Here is an 18,190-nt window from a genome sequence, read left to right on the forward strand (position 1 = left end):
GTAAATTTGTTGTTTCATTCTCCCCACTTTTTTTTTCTTTCCTCAAATGTCCAATATTTCTTTGCTTCCCACAGATGACCTTGTTTTGCTGTCAAAATAAGTGCAATCAGCAGAGATTTAGCCTAATTTTTCCACTACCAGCTCTAACTTCTGCTCTATCTTAGGATGAACTGTCGCTCTTTTATCCAAGGCTGCATCTTCTCCTTGTTCACTGATTCAATCTATCCTTTCCTACCCAAGGACTTTGCTTCAATATTTACGCCCCCCCCACCTTCAATAATAAATTTTTACCTCTCTCTTAGGTTATTCTCCTTGGCATAAGCAAATATATTTTATTGTCTTATTTTCAAATGAAAACCAAAAAAAAAAATCTATCTTTGAATCTATATATTATCCCATTTCCAAATCCCCTAGGTAATAAAGTTAATTTATAGAGTTGTCTATTTTAAAGAGTAGTGTTGCAAACACCATGTAGGAACCACCCAACTTAAGAAATAAAACATTATTGACTCAGTTGAATGTCTCTGTGAATCTTCCTCACTAGACTTCCCTCCCTAGTCACCAGATTTCAGGTCTCTCTAATCTAGTTAGGTATTAGCTCCAGCTTACTTCATTGAGATTGTCTTTGTCTAAGTCACCGTTGACTTTCAGTGTGCTAAATTTCGCAGTCAATTCTTTGTCTTTTTCTAAATCAACTTTTCAGTATCCTTTGATTCTGTTGACCCCAGCCACCAATTTTTGAAGTCTTGCTTCCCTTGGTTTCTATAACGTCATTTTAAATTATGTGTTCAGAGTTGGAGAATGTTTCCTGTTCTGTCAGTTTATCAGTGTCGGTATTTCTCTTTCCTAAAGCTATTTCCTGCTGCTGAATTGGCCTATTTTTTTCCCAACCTTGAAATGTTGGGCACCGCAGGACTTACTTTTTTAACCTTCTCTCGTCCCTATCTTTACCTTCTCTTTAGTTATCTCATGACTTTAATATCATCCATAGTCTGATAAGTCTTTTTTTAATGATGCATTTCCTTTTAATTTATTTTTTCTTTCTTCTTTTTAAATAATTTTTTATTGTTATTCTATTACACTTGTCCAGTTTTCCCCCCTTTGCCCTCCTCCACCCCCCACAGTCAGTTGTCAAAACAGAATTTTCTGTCTTCCCCTAATCCCAGCCCAAACCCACTCTTTCCTTCACTTTTGTCTCAGTAAATGGTACCTTCAGTCACCCAGTTACCAGGTCTGAAAACAAGGAGTTGTCCTTGCTTCATCTCTTTTATTTGTATTGCAACCTCAGTCCACTTAACGAAATTCACCCTAATTCCAACCACTTGTCATACCACCATTCCTGCTGCCCAAATCGAATCCACCATTGCTTACTTCAGTTGCTCTTCCAGCCTCTTAAGTGGTTTCCTGGGAACTGTTCACACGTGCCTTACGTTTTGCCTCAGGACACCTAGAACTATTAAAACCCTCCAATGGCTTTCTAGCCTTAAAATAAAATCTGAACTCTTTATTATGGATTCTAAGACCCTGTCCAAACCAAATCCTGACTACTTCTCCAATCTCATCTCCTGACACTTATGATCGTTCTTGAAATTAAATATGCATAAGCTCTTGAGATGCTAAACAACATTCCTACCCTCCCCCCCACCAGTTGACTCTCATGCAGGCGTTCTTGGGCCCAGGCTCTTATGTTTTAGTAAATCTAGATAATGAGAGGACAGGCAAGGACTCCCACTATGAAGCAGCTTTTTTGAATTTCACGCCCGCAAGATCTTTCACTCCGATAAGTGTAAAGTTTAAAGAAGCTCTGCAGGTGAGACTGTCGTGTCCACCCCTCCCACCCATTATTAGCAAATAGCATATCCCTCTATTTCATGGAAATACAATATTCTCTATTTTTAATTTCTTCAAAACCCAGTAGTGAACACTTCGTGGGCTTTAGATAGCAGGCAGAGAGGTGGCTAAGTTGGAATTTTGTCGTATAATCAAAGAATCTTATTCTTTATGTAGCGGGTTCGGTCTCAGTCAAGGCACCTGTGAGAGGCAACTGATCGATGTTTCTCTCTCACATGGATGTTTTTCTCCCTCTTTTTCTCCCTTCCTTCCCCTCTCTCTAAAAATAAACAAATAAAAAATTTTTAAAAAGAATCTTATTCTTAACATTCTTATTGGTTGATGGGCCTCTTAGCAGAACTAAGACTTTCCTTAGAAAAGAAGTTTACCCTCAAATAAAAATATTTAGCAAACACTGCAATTCCTTTATGTTTGTAATCAAATTGCATTTTAGATTAGAATATATTTGACATCTTTACTTCCAATGACTATAAGTTGTTTGCATAGGGCTCTTTTGGTTTGGTTATTTATAGTTCTCTTTTAACTTTGCAATTACATGGTCCTCTCAGTTGCCATTTTTAAGAATACAGCTAACCCTATTCAGTACTGTGGTCGATCAATGGATGAGCATTGGTGATATTTTATCTAAATTTTGCAGGAAGTAAGTTTGTTGTACCTAATTTCAAATTAATAACTTCTGTACTTCATAGTAAGTTGTGAAACATTTTAGAGTAATTCATTTTAAAGATTGAAAGTTAGGGAGGATAAAATAAAATTATCCTACATTAAGCAACATTCCTAACTCTTACTAATTTCCTCTTTTCACCCAGAGGTATAAATATTTATGTAAAGATTGTATTTTAGTAAATGTTGGTTTTATACAGCACTTTCTTCTGTGTTCAAAGGTGTTGAATACACTTGGTATAAGTATAAGGTCAAACATATTTCTCACATCTACAGTACATTGAATTATGGTTTACTCAGCTACTAAAATGATTACTCACTTTGGCAAACTACTGTGCCTTTCAGGGTTTCTGTTTTTTCTTCTATAAATTAAAAGTTATTTTACACCAGGAGTCAGTAAACTATAACCAGCAGGCCATATCCAACTGGTTCTTGTACAGGCTGTGACCTAAGAATGGTCTTTATATTGTTATAAAGTTTGTTTTAAAAAAGAATATGCAGCAATGACACATGGTCCACAAAGCCTAAAGTCTTTTAATATTTACAAAATATTATCAAAAGATTATAATACTAATCAAGGTGGTAAACGAATCTTACTTTAATAGTTAAGCTGTCTTGATCCTTTAAAGTTAATTCATTACAGCTTGGGACATAAGTAACTAACGAAGTTGTATGTTATACCTATCAACTATCTTATTATATGTGAAAAAATTTAACTTCCCCTTGTCAAATAAATTTTATCTTAGGGATAATGAGCATGTAAAAATAGGACTTTTGGATTTGAAATATCTAAAGAGTTTCTGAAAATAATTTATGCAAGTGTTAAATGACAGATTGGCATATATTACTAAAATCACTGTATTTTTATATATATTTTTCTCTATTTAGTTAGAAGCAGATTTGGGACATCCTGGAGGTAAAGCAAGAGTTATTCATAAAGAATCTGATATCATTACTGCCTTTGCTATTAATAAAGTAAGCACATAGACATTTTTCTTTTCTTCAAGTATTAAGTATCCACAGTTGGGGAACGTTTCCTATTCTGTCAGTTCATTCAGTATCAGTATTTTTCTCCCGAAAGCTATTTCCCACTCCTAAAATTGCAATCTGAATAAATTTTTTATTTTATAAAATGATTTTACTGTTTAGTAATTTATTTTTTATTTTGAATATATAGCAGATGAAACAATGTTTTATTACTACACAGAGAGAAGTATCAAGTATTGATAGAAATGATAGCCTTTAGAATTTTAGAAAATTCCAGACTGGTTGCTTAAAATTACATTTCTGGGAAAAGTGGAAACTGAAATTAGATCAGCTATTAAATCTAGGTTTGGTATTGTGGGCTTTTAGAACCAGTGATGCCGTTTTAGGCCCAGGGTTTTTTTCCTTTAACAATTGTGAGAATTATTGTATTTGAAAAGAATCGTATACTGTGATATGCTGTATAGACATTAATAATTATTATTGTGTCATTCTCCCTAAAGCAGAATTCCTGCTGTGAGTTTGGAAGAACTGAAGTCTAGTCCAAGTTCCATTACACACAATGATTTAATCTTTGAATCTTAATAAGCCTCATTAATTGATCTGCTTGTCCCATGTGGTTATAGCCTAAATCAGATAGCATATTTTAGAACTTTAAAGGTGTTAAACACAAAATTTTAACTTCCACAGCTGAAAGTCTTTTTTCAAAGAAAGTGTTTTTGGGTTTGTTTTTTTTTTTAAGATTTTATTTGTGTATTTAGACAGAGGGGAAGTTGGGGAAAGGGAAGGGCTACCTTTTACTTTGCAGGATGACACCCAACCAACTAAGCCAGGCTGGCCAGGGCTAAAAGAAAGTGTTTATTAGGCCATTGTTAGCAAAAAACAAACAAGCAAGCAAACAAAAAACCCAGTCTTGGGCCATGGTGTCTAAACCACCAGTAGCAAGGCTAGGTGGGGAAGACAACACATCGTTTCCCAGAGTTTTGCAAGCGTTTTTATACATCAAATGCAGGGGAGAAAGATGCAAACTATTCTGAAATGATTTTCATTAGCTATAGACAAGGAGGGTGGGAGAAGGTGAAGTGGGGCTAGTTCTGGGATAGGAGCAGAGAGTCCACAAAGGAGAAGTGTCAGCTCCCGTGGACTGGCTGTGGGCGGCAGATTGGCAAGTTCATGTGTGAAGAAGTGGAGGCTCCTGGAGTTCTCTGGTGCCTGGCTCTTCTCTCTTTTGGATAATCAGGGAAATAGCCACCTGAAATTAATCCGAAATTCCAACAGATGTACAGGAATATGAACAGTCTTTTGTCAGAGTTGGTCCATAGCTATTAACAGACTAACTTTTCTGTGTCTTTTCTCTCACTCTCTGGCTGCTGTCATTTTAATTTAGAACATCTCAGAATTTTTTTCTTGTCAAAGGTTTCGATTGACCCAATTATTTAAAACTCATATCAATATTATAATTTAAGAACCCTAGCATCTCCCTTTCCCTCTAAACTCCAGTTGATGTGCCTTTCTCAAGCTGGAGGCAGCTGGGCTGTTGGATTTGAATGAAGCCTTGGGTTTTATGGAATCATTTCTCAGAGGACTGCTATAAGGGCTGCTCCACTGTGCACTAGCCCAGCTCCTAGAAATGTGTGTGTCGGGAGGCAGGGGTGAGGGCAGGAAAGTTACTGGGAAGATGCTTGCCTCTAGACATCTCTGTTGGGGACTCTTTGTTGGGGACATTGGTTTAGCATTGGGAGAGTCTGGGAACTTCCTGGCCCCTAAGAGCCAAAAAAGGAGTTGCATAGCTGCCCGTGGGCTGGGAGACTACAAAGAGATAGGAAGCAGAAAGACTTCCTCCAGGTCCTTCAGCAGGGGTCTGGTGGTGATCTGCTTGTGTGTGTACCGTTAGCCCCTTGGGGGTAAACACCACTTTGCTTTCCACTATTGTTTCACTGCCATCATCTAGACTACTCTAAAAACCAGACTTGAACTTTTCAAGTGGACAACTAAGAAACATAGCCACTAAGGTGCCCCCCAGACAGAGAAAAGAAGTTCAGTTAGGACAGATAGAATGCTTACCCAGCAAAATAGAACTACCTGAGCGGCTTACCTTCACCCTTTTCAATGCATTACACTGTGCTGTCTGGACTTCCAAGTGCTTGTATCGGCATTTCTTTGCCTGAGGGCTTTTTCTGACCCCCCAGAGCCTGTCTCGCTGCCCATGTGGTAGACTGGGGTGCAGGCCCCAGGACTAGCCCTCAATCAATGGCAGATGAAAGTTAGTATATAAATACTCCCATCTTCCTAACCCTTTGAGTGATATGATTCTAAGGTGTATTTTATAGTCTCCTCCAAAGTTCTCTAGCAGGATGAGCTCCAGTTACTCACAGTGCTAACATTCTTGATAATAATCCTTTCATTGGCTTTCTTCTTTTCCTTGACTTGCTTCCCTGCTTTGCTACCAACCTTCCCAGGATTATCTCCCAGGTAAACTACTTGTACTCGGATTCTTGTCCCAGGGCCTGCTTCTTAGGAAACCCAAAATAAACTTGTACTGTGCCAAGGGGGACTGAATAAAGCAAATGGATTCTCTAGCTTGTGCTCCCCTACTTGACTCCCAGAATACTTCCATGTTGGTTTGTGTGAACAAAAAGGGGTATGTAAAACCCGATAAACTCAGAGGGCCACCTGGCAGGTCTGACAAGTTCAGTGACCAAAAGTAACCACACAGGGTGGTCCAATCATAAATTGCTAATTAGGAAGGTTATAGTGGGTAATCATGTCCCAGGCCTATAACTTCTTTAGCAAACACCAATCTTTACCTTAAGTGAGCTTTATCCATTGGTTTTATGCATCTAGGATAACATACCTTTAAAATCTGAAGAGTAATTTTCTTTTCCTACCCCTTAAAGACACAACCGAGGATACCAGGGCACAAGACCACAGAACCCCTCATTGTTTTCTTGTTTCCCACATACCATCTCTGTGCTGTAAAGTTTAATTGTTAACTATCCTGTACCCATCAACGCAAATGTATGTTTCTCTATTTTGCCTTTCATCCAATCCTAGAGATTTCCCTGCTGCGCTTTCTCCTACCTCCTCAATCTACCACCGGTGGATTTTATGCATCTTCCTTATGTCTTCTCCTTTGTGTCTGATGTATAAAATAAGCTGCAAAGCTACCTTTCTTGGGAGTGTTTGAGATCTTGCTCCCCGGTTATGTCCCCAGTTTGGCTCAAATAAACTCACAGAAATTCTCTACAGATTTGGACATTTCTTAAGTTTACAACTGGAAGGATATTCTCTTTAGGGAATTTAACCAGCTGGAAAGAATGACCTACAGATACTGACACCATGTGTTCCCAGCCAACAGCTCAGCCATATCATCCTATAGTGAAGCTCCCAGGAAACTAGTCCCACCTACATGCTGGGAGCTTCCAATCATCTTTTATAGCACTTAACTCCAGTTTTTAGTTTCCTACTCTTAAGTATGAATACAGATTATTTCAGAGATAGTGTGGGTTCTGTTACAGACCACTGCAATAAAGTGAATATTGTGATAAAGTGAACCATCATCTCTTTGCTGGTGGGGATGGTCTTGTCTTCAATTTGTAAAAACTGCAACATCTGTGAAGTGCAATAAAGCAAAATGCAATAAAAGAAAACAAGGTATGCCTGTAGTTGAGGAGCACCAGAAAACCTCTCATATGGTAAGTGGAGATCGAATTAATAGCAGAAAGCAGCTGAGAGGAATGTGAGACTTCAGGACGAAGAAAACTTTTAAGATGTATTAATATCCTAATCGGGATAAGAAATCTATGAAGCAAGGCTATGACACTACAACAAAGAGATCTGAAGAACAAAGAGAACTCTAGAGAAGTAAAAACTCTATAGGTGGCTAGGAGATGAATTTCAGATAAAAAACAGAGATGTAAAGCAGGTGAGTAAAATAAATGGTAACTGGGCTCTAAAATAGATGGTAACAGTTTGGGCTTGATCACACATTAGAAGCTGAAAAGACAGTAACCTGTTCATAACCGAACAAAAGAAAATAAAACTTGGGCAGTTGTACATGACAAGAATGGAGGTAGAGGTGCTTGGTTAGGCAGCTGTTGCTAGTGAGGAGAAATAATGCAGACCTGATGTAAATGTGGGCCTTTGGACAGAAATTAAGAGAAACGTTTGGAGATTAAATGGTACAATTAACTGAACTAGTGGCCTAGCACTTGTGAGAACCCGTGGGTCTGATGTAAAAGGAGGAAGTAGTGTCTCCAATGGATTGGGTTCCATTAAGCAAGATGAGGAATGAATGAGGCCTAGCAAATTGAGGTAGTGTTGAGTGTACGGAGGTAGAATGCCGATTCCTGGGTTCGGCTTCACTATGTGTCAGACACTGGGATAAAGTTCTTGTCTTCACCTCGGGAGCTTGGTGCCTGAAGAGGGACAGAGTTGAGCTACCACAAAAATAACTATTGCCTTCAGGAGTCTGTAGTGAAAGGACGCACAGCCCTTGGCCTAGAGGTGGTGGGGGCAGCGGTGAGTGTGTGCAGGATATTTTGATGACAGAAATCGTGAATGTACACTCGAGCAGAGCTGAATGCACCCGTAGGGTCTGCCTCGCAAATTAGAAGCTTGCTCAATAACGAAGAAGACAAGCAGACTATGCCTAAACACCGCTGTTAGTCTCGGGGTCTGGAGGAAAGACCCAAGCCCTCTAGACTTCCTGGTAGTGCAACGCCTGCATGGTGCGCACGCGCTAATCCATTTCAAGGCACAGTCAAAGGCGGCGGGAAGTTGGTTTTCTAAGCAGCAATTGAGTAGCTTGAAGACGACTGGGGACGACGGACCAATAAGCAAACGTTTCATTGGCTTACGCGCCCAGGCTCCCGACTCCTCAGCTTCCCATTGGGCCGTTCAAGTAGAACAGGGGCGTAACTGCCGGGGCTCCGCCCCATACCTCGGCCCAGGCTCGGCGGTCCAGGGCTGAGGGTGTAGGACGGAAGTGAGCAGGTCTCACCCCTTCCCCCTCTGCTGCTCGTTAGCGCAGCCGCCGCTGCAGCCCGCTCTCCGGCCAGCCGGAGTCTCCGTGCCGTACTCTTGGTCCCCGGCGCGCGGAGCCGGGATGCACTGCTCCTGCTGTGGGTCCTCATCATGGAGACCAAACGGGTGGAGATTCCCGGCAGCGTCCTGGACGATCTCTGCAGGTACCGCGGCGCACCGCGCGCTGTCCCGGCCCTGTTTCGTCCCTTCGCTCGTATTTCCTCAGATTTGAGGACCGCAGAGGCCTCTCCTCCTCCTCCCTCCGCCCACATCCTTGTCCTCGCTTTCCGGTCCCGCCGCCGCTCCCTTTCCCTGGGGGATCCTTCTCTCGGACACCCCTCTTTTTCCGCCACAGCCTCCCAAGTTTCTCACTACCCAATCCATGCGTCTTCGCGGAGTCCCGGAATTCCCTTTTCCTTCATTCCCAGTTATTTTTGCTTTCCCTCGAGCGAAGCCGCCGCTCCGAAGCCTGGGTCGTTAGCGTTTTCTGGCTGCCCCTCCCCCCCGTTGCATGTTCGGCCTCGCAGACTTTTACAGACTGCCTTCCCCCTCTTCCTTGCGTCTCGGCCCCCAGGTCTGTCGAAAGACCTCAATCTTAGAATCCACGTCCCCGGAACTCCGCGGGGAGCAGCTTTCAAACCTACCCTTTTCCCCGTGGCATTTTTCTGTAAATTGCTATAAAGAATTACTCTCGTGTTCATCCCGAAACTTATCGGAAGGGGGAAGCAAAGTCTAGAGCTGGTTTCCTTTTCTTAGTTATCTTTTTATTTTTAAAAAAATTTGTGTACTAATTTATTTTATTTCTCACGTTAAAATCAATCTTTTTGGTAGAGGGGTGGGGGGAGACAGAGGAAGGGAGAGAAACATCTCTCGTGTTGTCCGGTCCGCGCCCCCGCTGGGCCGGAACCGCCACCCGGGCGCGCGCCACGGGGGACCCGCCCGACCTTTGCTTTGGGGCGGGACGCCGGGCGGCCGGGCCACACCGGCCACGTCCTAACTAGAGCAAGTTCTTAACCTCAGGGTTTCAACACTGGGTGTACTTTCACAAGATAAATTTTCTTCAGTCTTCCTCTCGTCCACTACGACAGCTATGATATCAGACAGCCAAACGTATAAAATGAACTTAAAAAATATATCTCCCCATCCCCGAAGAAAAATTTTGGTGCATCGCTACCCTGACTTGTTGTCGTCAGGTGTAAGTGGGTTGTGGAATAATTTAAATTACAAGTGAGTTAAAACTCTGATAAAATAACACTTTTTCAGTGATCGTTACTGTATTTATGTCTGAAAGCCTGACTTTTAATAGTTGTGTCACATTGACGCTTTTTTTTTTAATGGGAAAGAATTAATATTTATGGGATTACTCGTGGGCGCTAGGCACTGAGTCCTTCCCTTACATATATCATATAATCCTCAAAACAGCCCTATTTGGTAGGTGCAGTTATTTCCATTTTCATCTGACAGACTTGGAGAGGTTGTAATTTACACAAGATCACATTCCTCCTATTTCAGAAAATCAAGATTTGAAATAGGCCTTTACAATGCTCGTGCTTGTCCTTTTACGCCAGGTGTATGTAATGGAAAATCAAGCCTAATATTTTAAGCCCTGCAAAAGAAAGCTATATGTAAATAGAATAATTTGGCAACTACTAAGAATTAATGTCACTATTTCTTTGATGATGGTATGATTATAATTTTTGGAATGTAGTAGATTTGGATGAACCACTTAAAAGGTACTTATTTTCTGTGATCCCAAGTTTTGTAAGAAAAAAAGTTTTGATATCTGTTGGTCTGTATGGATAAATGATTAGTGGAACATGTGCTAAAAGTGGGATTATGATTTTTTATTTATTTATTTTCCCCCAATTATCACATTTTGTATTTCAGAGAAGAGGCATTAAGGATTCATGTCTTAAGTGTATTTACAAACACATCTAGTGTGTCAAGTTCAACAGTTTGATCCATTTTTCAAAGAGACTACACCTCTTAAAATGCTTCTCTTCATATCTGTTTCATGGATTATTAAACATCCTTATTTTTTAAGCAGTTGGTATCTTAAAGAAAGGTGCAGCAAATCCAGATCCAAAGTATAAAGTCATCATAGCTAGTAACCACCGCTTGTTTGCCACCGAAAATGGCAAATTCTTCCCTGGACCTTCCTCAGTGGCTCCTACAGACCACAGAGGTTGTGAATCTCTGAATGCTCTGTCCCAACATTTTGCTGTTGGAAACCCTGCGAAACAAGCATAAACCAAAAGTGGAAAAAATGGCACTATCACACTAAGACCTTTTTTCGCGGCCTTGTCCCTGATTTTTTATTTTTTATTCATGTTTTCAAATTTTTTTTTAAGGATGTGTATTTTATAGTTAGGAAAAAGATAAACAAGAGTATTTGGAAAGGTGAGCAATAATTATGTATAGATTAATAGCCATACAGCTTTATTTAGAAAAAGATGGGCAGTATACTTTTTTATAGGCATCTAAACTTATCTTCCTACTAGTATTGCATTTATTTTGTATATTATGAAAGACTACATCATTTAAAGAAATAGCAACCATTATGAAGGTGATTTTATATGTGGAATTGTTTACTCACAAAATAATTGTTTGTAAACACTATGTTAAACATCTCTTGAGTGTTAAGATTCTTATTTGGTTTTCCAGTGAGTGTTTTAAAAGCTATTTATACAAATCTTTTGGAATAGAGTAACATATTTTTCCTTTAAGAATTTTCTTTTTTGCAATTATTTATTGTCTGTTTAAATAAGGACGATGTGTTCTAAAATTAGGGCTACCAGCCCTGGCCATGTGGCTCAGTTGGTTGGAACATCATCCCATACAACAAAAGGTTGCAGGTTCAATCCCCAGTTGGAGTGTGTACAGGAGGCAGCTGATAGATGTTTCTTTCTCACATTGATGTTTTTCTGTCTCTCTTAAAAAAAAAAAAAAAATTCCTCAACCCTGGCTGGTATGGCCCAGTGGATTGAGTGTGGGCCTGTGGACCAAAGGTTGCCTGTTGGATTCCCAGTTCAGGGCACATGCCTGGGTTACGGGCCAGGTTCCCAGTTGGGGGAAGCGAGAGGCAACCACACACGTTTCTCTCCTTCTGTTTCTCTCTCCCTTCCCCTCTCTAAAAAATAAATAAATAAAATCTTTTAAAAAGAAATCCTTGGGTGAGGATTTAAAAAATAGCAATAAAATGAGAACTAGGTAAAACAGTTTTTAAAACTTCAAGTTTTGAAAACAGTGCTGTTTTTGAGTTAGTATTTATAATATCTGTTGATGAAAGATTTTTAATGTTAACAATTTAGGCTTTTGATTGTGAGCTTTTTCAGAAAGTTTTTTACACTTGGAATTTAATGTCTATGAAAACGAAGCTCAGGTTGAAAAAGGTTAATTTTTCTGCACTTCTTGCTCTTTTAAGTGCCTCTTGATTTATGAGTTTGGTCTTGCCTCTTGTTTTCACTCCGTTTATATTTTTCCCATTTCTTCTTATTAGTATTTTAAGAGGGTTTTTAATTTTACTTTATTTTTAAAAAATATTTTATTTATTTTTAGAGAAGGAAAGGGAGGGAGAAAGAGGGTGAGAAACATCAATGTGGTTGCCTGTAGCGTGCCCCCTACTGGGGACCTGGCCCACAACCCAAGCATGTGCCCTGACTGGGAATTGAACCAGCAACCCTTTGGTTCGCAGGCCCGCACTCAATCCACTGAGCTACACCAGCCAGGGCTTAAGAGGGTTTTTTAAAATGTGATTTTTGATAAAATATATATATCCCTGCTCATCTTCCTTACTTCAGTTATTGACCATATAGTAATAAGTTTTGAAGAAAATGAAAACTTAAGATTGATTTTAGTGTGAAAAATCAGAGCAAGAGACTTATATTTTCAAGATGTAACTTTGTTACCATTAGACTGCTTATAATCTAAGACATCTGAGTGTTATTTTTCAGATGGTTCCATACGCAACATTTTATTTACTGAGATACTGTGTAGCCATTAGAAATTCCTAAGAAACTTAGCGAACAGTAAACTGAGGGAAAATATGTGTCTTGAAAAGTTGTATATAATCTACTGAGTGTGATGTAATACTTAGTCATTTTATACCTGTTTTTGAAAGAGATTTTTAAATATTTTGTGTGCGTGGATGCACAAGAGAAATGAAAGAACGAACCCCCTGTGTAGTCAAAAATCCTCGTAAAACTCCCCCTCCTGCATATAACTTGATTCCTCAAAACTTAACTACAAATAGCCACTGTTGTATTGGAAGCACTACTGATGACATAAACAGTTAACACATATTTTGCAAGTTATATAAATTATATACAATAATCTTACAATAAAGTAAGCTGGAGAAAAGAAAATGTTAAGAAAATCATAAGGAAGGGGAAATATATTTGCAGTATTTATATGTGGATTGAAAAAAAATCCGCGTATTAGTGGACCTGTGCAGTTCAAACCCATGTTTTTCAAGAGTCAACTGTATACACCAGACTGATAAACACTGGTTACTCCGGGTGGATTAGAATTAGAGGAGAGGAAGGGAAGGCTCTTGTCTAAAAATGTTCCAGTGAGCAAAAATTGCTTTATAATAAAACATGCATGTGTTTATAAAAGAGGGAATTGGCACTGTTTTTATGGTGATATTTTTTGTCTTTGGTACACCCTGAATTTTTTTTTTTTTTAAGATTTTACTTTATTTCTGTAGAGGGGAAGGGAGGGAGAAAGAGAGGGAGAGAAACATCAATGTGTGGTTGCCTGTCAAGTGCCCCCCACTGGGTACCTGGCCTACAACCAAGGCATGTGCCCTGACCAGAATCGAATCAGCGACCCATTGGTGTACAGGCTGGTGCTCAATCCACTGAGCCATGCCAGCCAGGGCTGGTACACTATGATTTTTGACATTAAAAGTCAAATGGAGTGTTTCAACACTATTTAAATTAGCAAATTAAAGAATTGGAAAATATTTTTTCTTTTCTTTCTTTCGTTTTTTTTTTTTGCCCTTAAGAATTAAAAGGTGATGTTATTGTTAAAAGGAGAAAGGTATTTTCTGGCAACAAATGTTGCTATAATTTTGGTGATTGCATAAGTTAATTAAATAATTTGTGTTCATCTTCAACTTGCCATTTTAGTGGTCAATTCTACTGAAACATTTTTGTAGTAATTGCAGTCCTTGATCTAATATTTCTATTTTGGGAACACCGAAAAGATATTTTGTGATATGGAGAAATTTTCCCATAACTAAGTATTGTGGAAAGCATTTTATTTATTACTGTGTACCCATACATATATATATACACACACACATACTTTTAAATCTTTAAAAACAGTTAAACATACACAGAATGTAAGCGTTGAGTGATTTTCATGTATCAAAATTCCCTTTTTCTTTTACAATTTCTTATAGTCAGCTTTTAACTATTAAGATGTACTAATGTGTAAGATTTTTTTTAAAAAATCGAACAGTACAGGAGAATTTATAAATGAAAAGCATTAGTTTCCTGACCTACTCCTTTCCCAGTTACGTTCTCCAGTGTGTTACCTGTTTGTGTTGAATTGTGGTGAATACTTCAATATTTTAAAATATACTTGCACCAAATTCTTGTTTTATCAACTTTAGATTGAGGATTTAATTTAGTTTGGTAGATACTAGGTGAGGATTTAGTTTACCACATATACTGTTGACCTTGGCCTACTCCCAACATATTTGTATCATTTTTAAGTTGTTTCATTGGTTACCTTTGTGACCTTATATACTTAAAATTTGATCTATGAACTTACAGACAGTATCTGTTGAGTCTCTAATTGATAAGGTGAGGCAATTTCTACCCTATCTTTTCTTCCATGTCTTTCTTACCCTTTCCTTTAGCTTCTATCCAGGTGAACCTAAAATAAAAATTTAAGAAATTGCCATTTCATTTTGTAACAGTATATGTTTGTTTTACTTTTTGCTATTTGTTGATTACAAAAGCTCAACAGTTAGTTAATAAATACCATTTGTTATACAGTATAACTATGTACATATTTTTCACAGTAGAGGCAAGTATACAATGGCTATGATTTTGTTTCTTTTCCATCAGGATACCTTGTTTTGTTTTGTATCTTTTCAGTCAGTCATGTTACCTTGGTAAGGATTTTAAAAGGGATTGTCCAAATGAATTGCTGTTTAGGCTTTTTTTTTTTTTTTTTTTTTTTTTTTTTTTTTTTTTGAGAAAGATTATTCCTTGATTTCTTCTAGGTATTTTTGAAGTCTTTTCTTTTTTGCATTGTCTTTCTGTTATAATTTTGGTGTTTTGTTTCACATTTGGACCATGATTCTCTTGTATATCTACCCCTCTTCTCCAGTACATCCAAAGTTTTTAAAAATTTTTATTTTATTTTATTTTAGTTTTCAATTACAGTTTATATTCATTATTATTCTGTACTAGTGTTAGATGTCCAGCATAGTGGTTAGACAATCATGTAAATATCCAATTTTTAACTGTCTTTGTCCCTTCCCCAGTCTGCTCCTTTATTGTATCCTCAGCCACACCCTCAATCATACCATCTATTCTACAGAATGCTTTTTTCCTTGAAAGTACCCTCGTGAAGATCTCTACTCTCCTAGTCCAGTCTGGACTTGCCAAACAACTTGTGTATTAGAATTACTTATCACAGCTCTCCCAGGTTGTCTCTGTTCTCTCTTGAATCTCGTGTTTATGCTATCTTGGTTTTCATTTTTGTTTTGCTGGTACACATTCTAAAATAATTTCCTTTGAGGGGGTCATTAGGAAGTAAACCTTCTCAGTATTTTTATAACTAAAATGTGTTTCTCTTCTCACATTTGTGCTGCCACCTGGTCCAGGGTCCACACTGTGAGTACTAAGGTTCTAGGAGATATCCTCAGCACTATCTTTTCTTCAGGGCCAGTTTTTAAATTTATTTAATTTTTTTCTTTGTCACACTCCAGGTTTTCCTAAAATGTTGAGTGATTCTTGGTTGCCTTTTCATACTTAAGGCAACCAGGTATGCCTTAAGTTGTAGAGGGGCTTATGGATATTGGCTTCTCCTATTATGTGAGAAGATAGAAAGCTGCCTTTTATACTGGAGGACTCTGCAGAACCATTGTGTGGAGTTTTGCTTTGAGGTGCCAGTACCCAAACCTGTCTGTTAAAGTTAGGAAAGAGCCTCTGGTTTATTTCCTCCCTTCCCCCATTCTTTTGTTATGTAAATAGACCTTGCTGTCCACCCCTCCACTCCCACTCCCTTACCTTTAGGCCTATTTCTTACTCTCATACTCCAGTTTACCTTTCTTCACTTGGCGCTTTTCTGGGTTGGGATTGAATTTGTCTTTGTCTTGTTCTTACTACATTTTAGGTTGTGTTTAGGATCTTCTAGAAGTTTATTGAAGTGGGAATTTCTAGTTAAAGATAGTAGACTGAACCCAGACTAAAAGAGTAAAGGTTTTTGTTTTGTTTTTTAAATGCGTAAGTCCACAAGGCAAGGCAGAATGGGTGAAGAGATGAGCAACAACATTTGGAAACTGTAAAGCAGAAGGAAAGTGGTATGTGACTTAGGAGACATGATAGACCAGAATGAGGGACTATTGTAGTAGTGTCAGTATACTCCAGAATAAGAGAACAGTGAAAAATGGCAGAAGTGAATTTATATATCCTGTATACATACTGAAAACCCTTGGCCCCTTGCCCCAGCTCAGCTTCCAGAATATGACCTCCTGGAGTTTACTCTTCAGGTAGCATATTAGAAGGTTCTTCTCCAGGCATCTGACTAGCCCTATGAGGAAAGAACTAGATAGTGACTGCCATTGGAGGTTCCTCAATGAAATGGCTAAGCCTGATCACCTTAAATGGTGCCTCATAGTTTGACAACCCTTCTAAATAGCTTTGTGTGGTCTGTCGCACTTAACTATAAACATCGATGTAGGCCTCTTAACATGAAAGGTAAAGCTTAAAACAGGAAAAAAAAAAGCTACTAGGAAGAGTCTCAAACTATGCTGGTAGAAGAGAACTTAAAAAAACCACTGATCTCCTTAAGAGATTTTTTACAACCATGAAATAACAAAATAAGCTATAAAAGCATAATTTAAACAATTATGCTTATAAAAGCATAATTTAGGCAAAAAGCATTTGGAAGTTAAAAATATGAGAAGATATGAGAAGCAGGAACACAAACTTCAATAGATGGCTTTATAAGATAGAGCATTTCCCAGAAAGCCAGGAGGGGTGCAGCTTGAAATCAGAGAAAGGTAAAGAATCATAAGAGGGTCAGTTCATGAGGTCCTTCATCACCGAAGGAGTTTCCAAATAGGTAAAGTCCATTGAATGGCTGGTGCAGTGGGTAAAAATAGAAACAGAAATTTCAGAACACTGGGGACAGAGGGAAGAACCAAGAACTCTAGACCAGGAGTGTCCAACCTTTTGGTGTCTCTAGGCCACACATTAAATACACAAACACTAATGAAAACTGATGAACAGAAAAAGTCCCCTGCATAGTTTTTGTGGTATCAGCTACCACAGATAAGCAAAAAGGTCCTCACATAATAACTCTAATTATGTAGCGGCCCTTTCGATAATCTTTTAAAATCGTCAAGCAGGTCCCAAGTTTGTGATCACTAATACAGAAAATGTACATATCTAAGTAATAAAACTTAGTATACAATTTCGTAATAAAACTAAGTAATGTTTTAAGTAAATTTACCATATTGTGTTGCCCTGCATTTATAGCCATTCTGGGCCACGGGTTGGACACCCCTGATCTAGACTGAAAAATCACGTCATACAAAGGATTAGGAATTGCAGTGGCTTCAGTCTTTTTAACATCAGAATTGGAGGCTGGCAGGAGAGAGCACTGTCTTCAGAATTCTGAAGGAAAGTGATTTTTTTAATAATATATTTTATTGATTATGCTATTAGTTGTCCCATTTTCCCCCCTGTATACTCCTCTGCCCTGCACACCCCCTCCCACCCACATTCCCCCCTTTAGTTCATGACCCTGGGTCATAGAGATAAGTTCTTTGACTTCTACATTTCCTATACTATTTTTAACCTCCCCCTGTCTATTTTCTACCTACCATTTATGCTACTTACTCTCTGTACCTTTCCCGCCTCTCTCCCCTTCCCACTCCCCTGCTGATAACCCTCCATGTGATCTCCATTTCTGTGACTCTTTCCTGTTCTAGTTGTTTGCTTCGTTTGCTTTTGCTTTTCTTTTAGGTGTGGTTGTTAATAACTGTGAGTTTGCTGTCATTTTTACTGTTCATATTTTTTATCTTTTTTCTTAGATAAATCCCTTCAACATTTCATATAATAAAGGCTTGGTGATGATGAACTCCTTTAACTTGACTTTATCTGGGAAACACTTTATCTGCCCTTTCATTCTAAATGAAAGCTTTGCTGGATAGAGCAATCTTGGGTGTAGGTCCTTGCCTTTCATGACTTGGAATACTTCTTTCCAGCCCCTTCTTGCCTGCAAGGTCTCTTTTGAGAAAGCAGCTGACAGTCCTATGGGAACTCCTTTGTAGGTAACTGTTTCCTTTTCTCTTGTGGCTTTTAAGATCTCTCCTTATCTTTAATCTTGGGTAATGTAATTATGATGTGCCTTGATGTGTTCCTCCTTGGGTCCCGACTTCTTCGGTAGTCTCTGAGCTTCCTGGACTTCCTGGAAGTCT

General features: G+C 38.7%; 1 protein-coding gene and 1 pseudogene across 1 annotated transcript in view; one reads left to right on the top strand and one right to left on the bottom strand.

Moving 5' to 3' along the window:
* The first annotated feature begins 8,401 nt into the window (after positions 1-8,401).
* DCP2 (decapping mRNA 2) overlaps positions 8,402-18,190 on the top strand; it is a 50,639-nt gene continuing 40,850 nt past the window's right edge. Inside the window, exon 1 of the mRNA XM_024563257.4 lies at positions 8,402-8,687. Coding sequence (XP_024419025.1) covers positions 8,635-8,687 — 53 coding nt within the window. The 5' untranslated portion in view covers positions 8,402-8,634. The remainder of the gene's footprint in view (positions 8,688-18,190) is intronic.
* Positions 10,556-10,785, bottom strand: LOC112307163 (cytochrome c oxidase subunit 7C, mitochondrial pseudogene; annotated as a pseudogene).

Source organism: Desmodus rotundus, chromosome 1, assembly GCF_022682495.2.
Source record: "Desmodus rotundus isolate HL8 chromosome 1, HLdesRot8A.1, whole genome shotgun sequence".
NCBI lineage: Eukaryota > Metazoa > Chordata > Mammalia > Chiroptera > Phyllostomidae > Desmodus > Desmodus rotundus.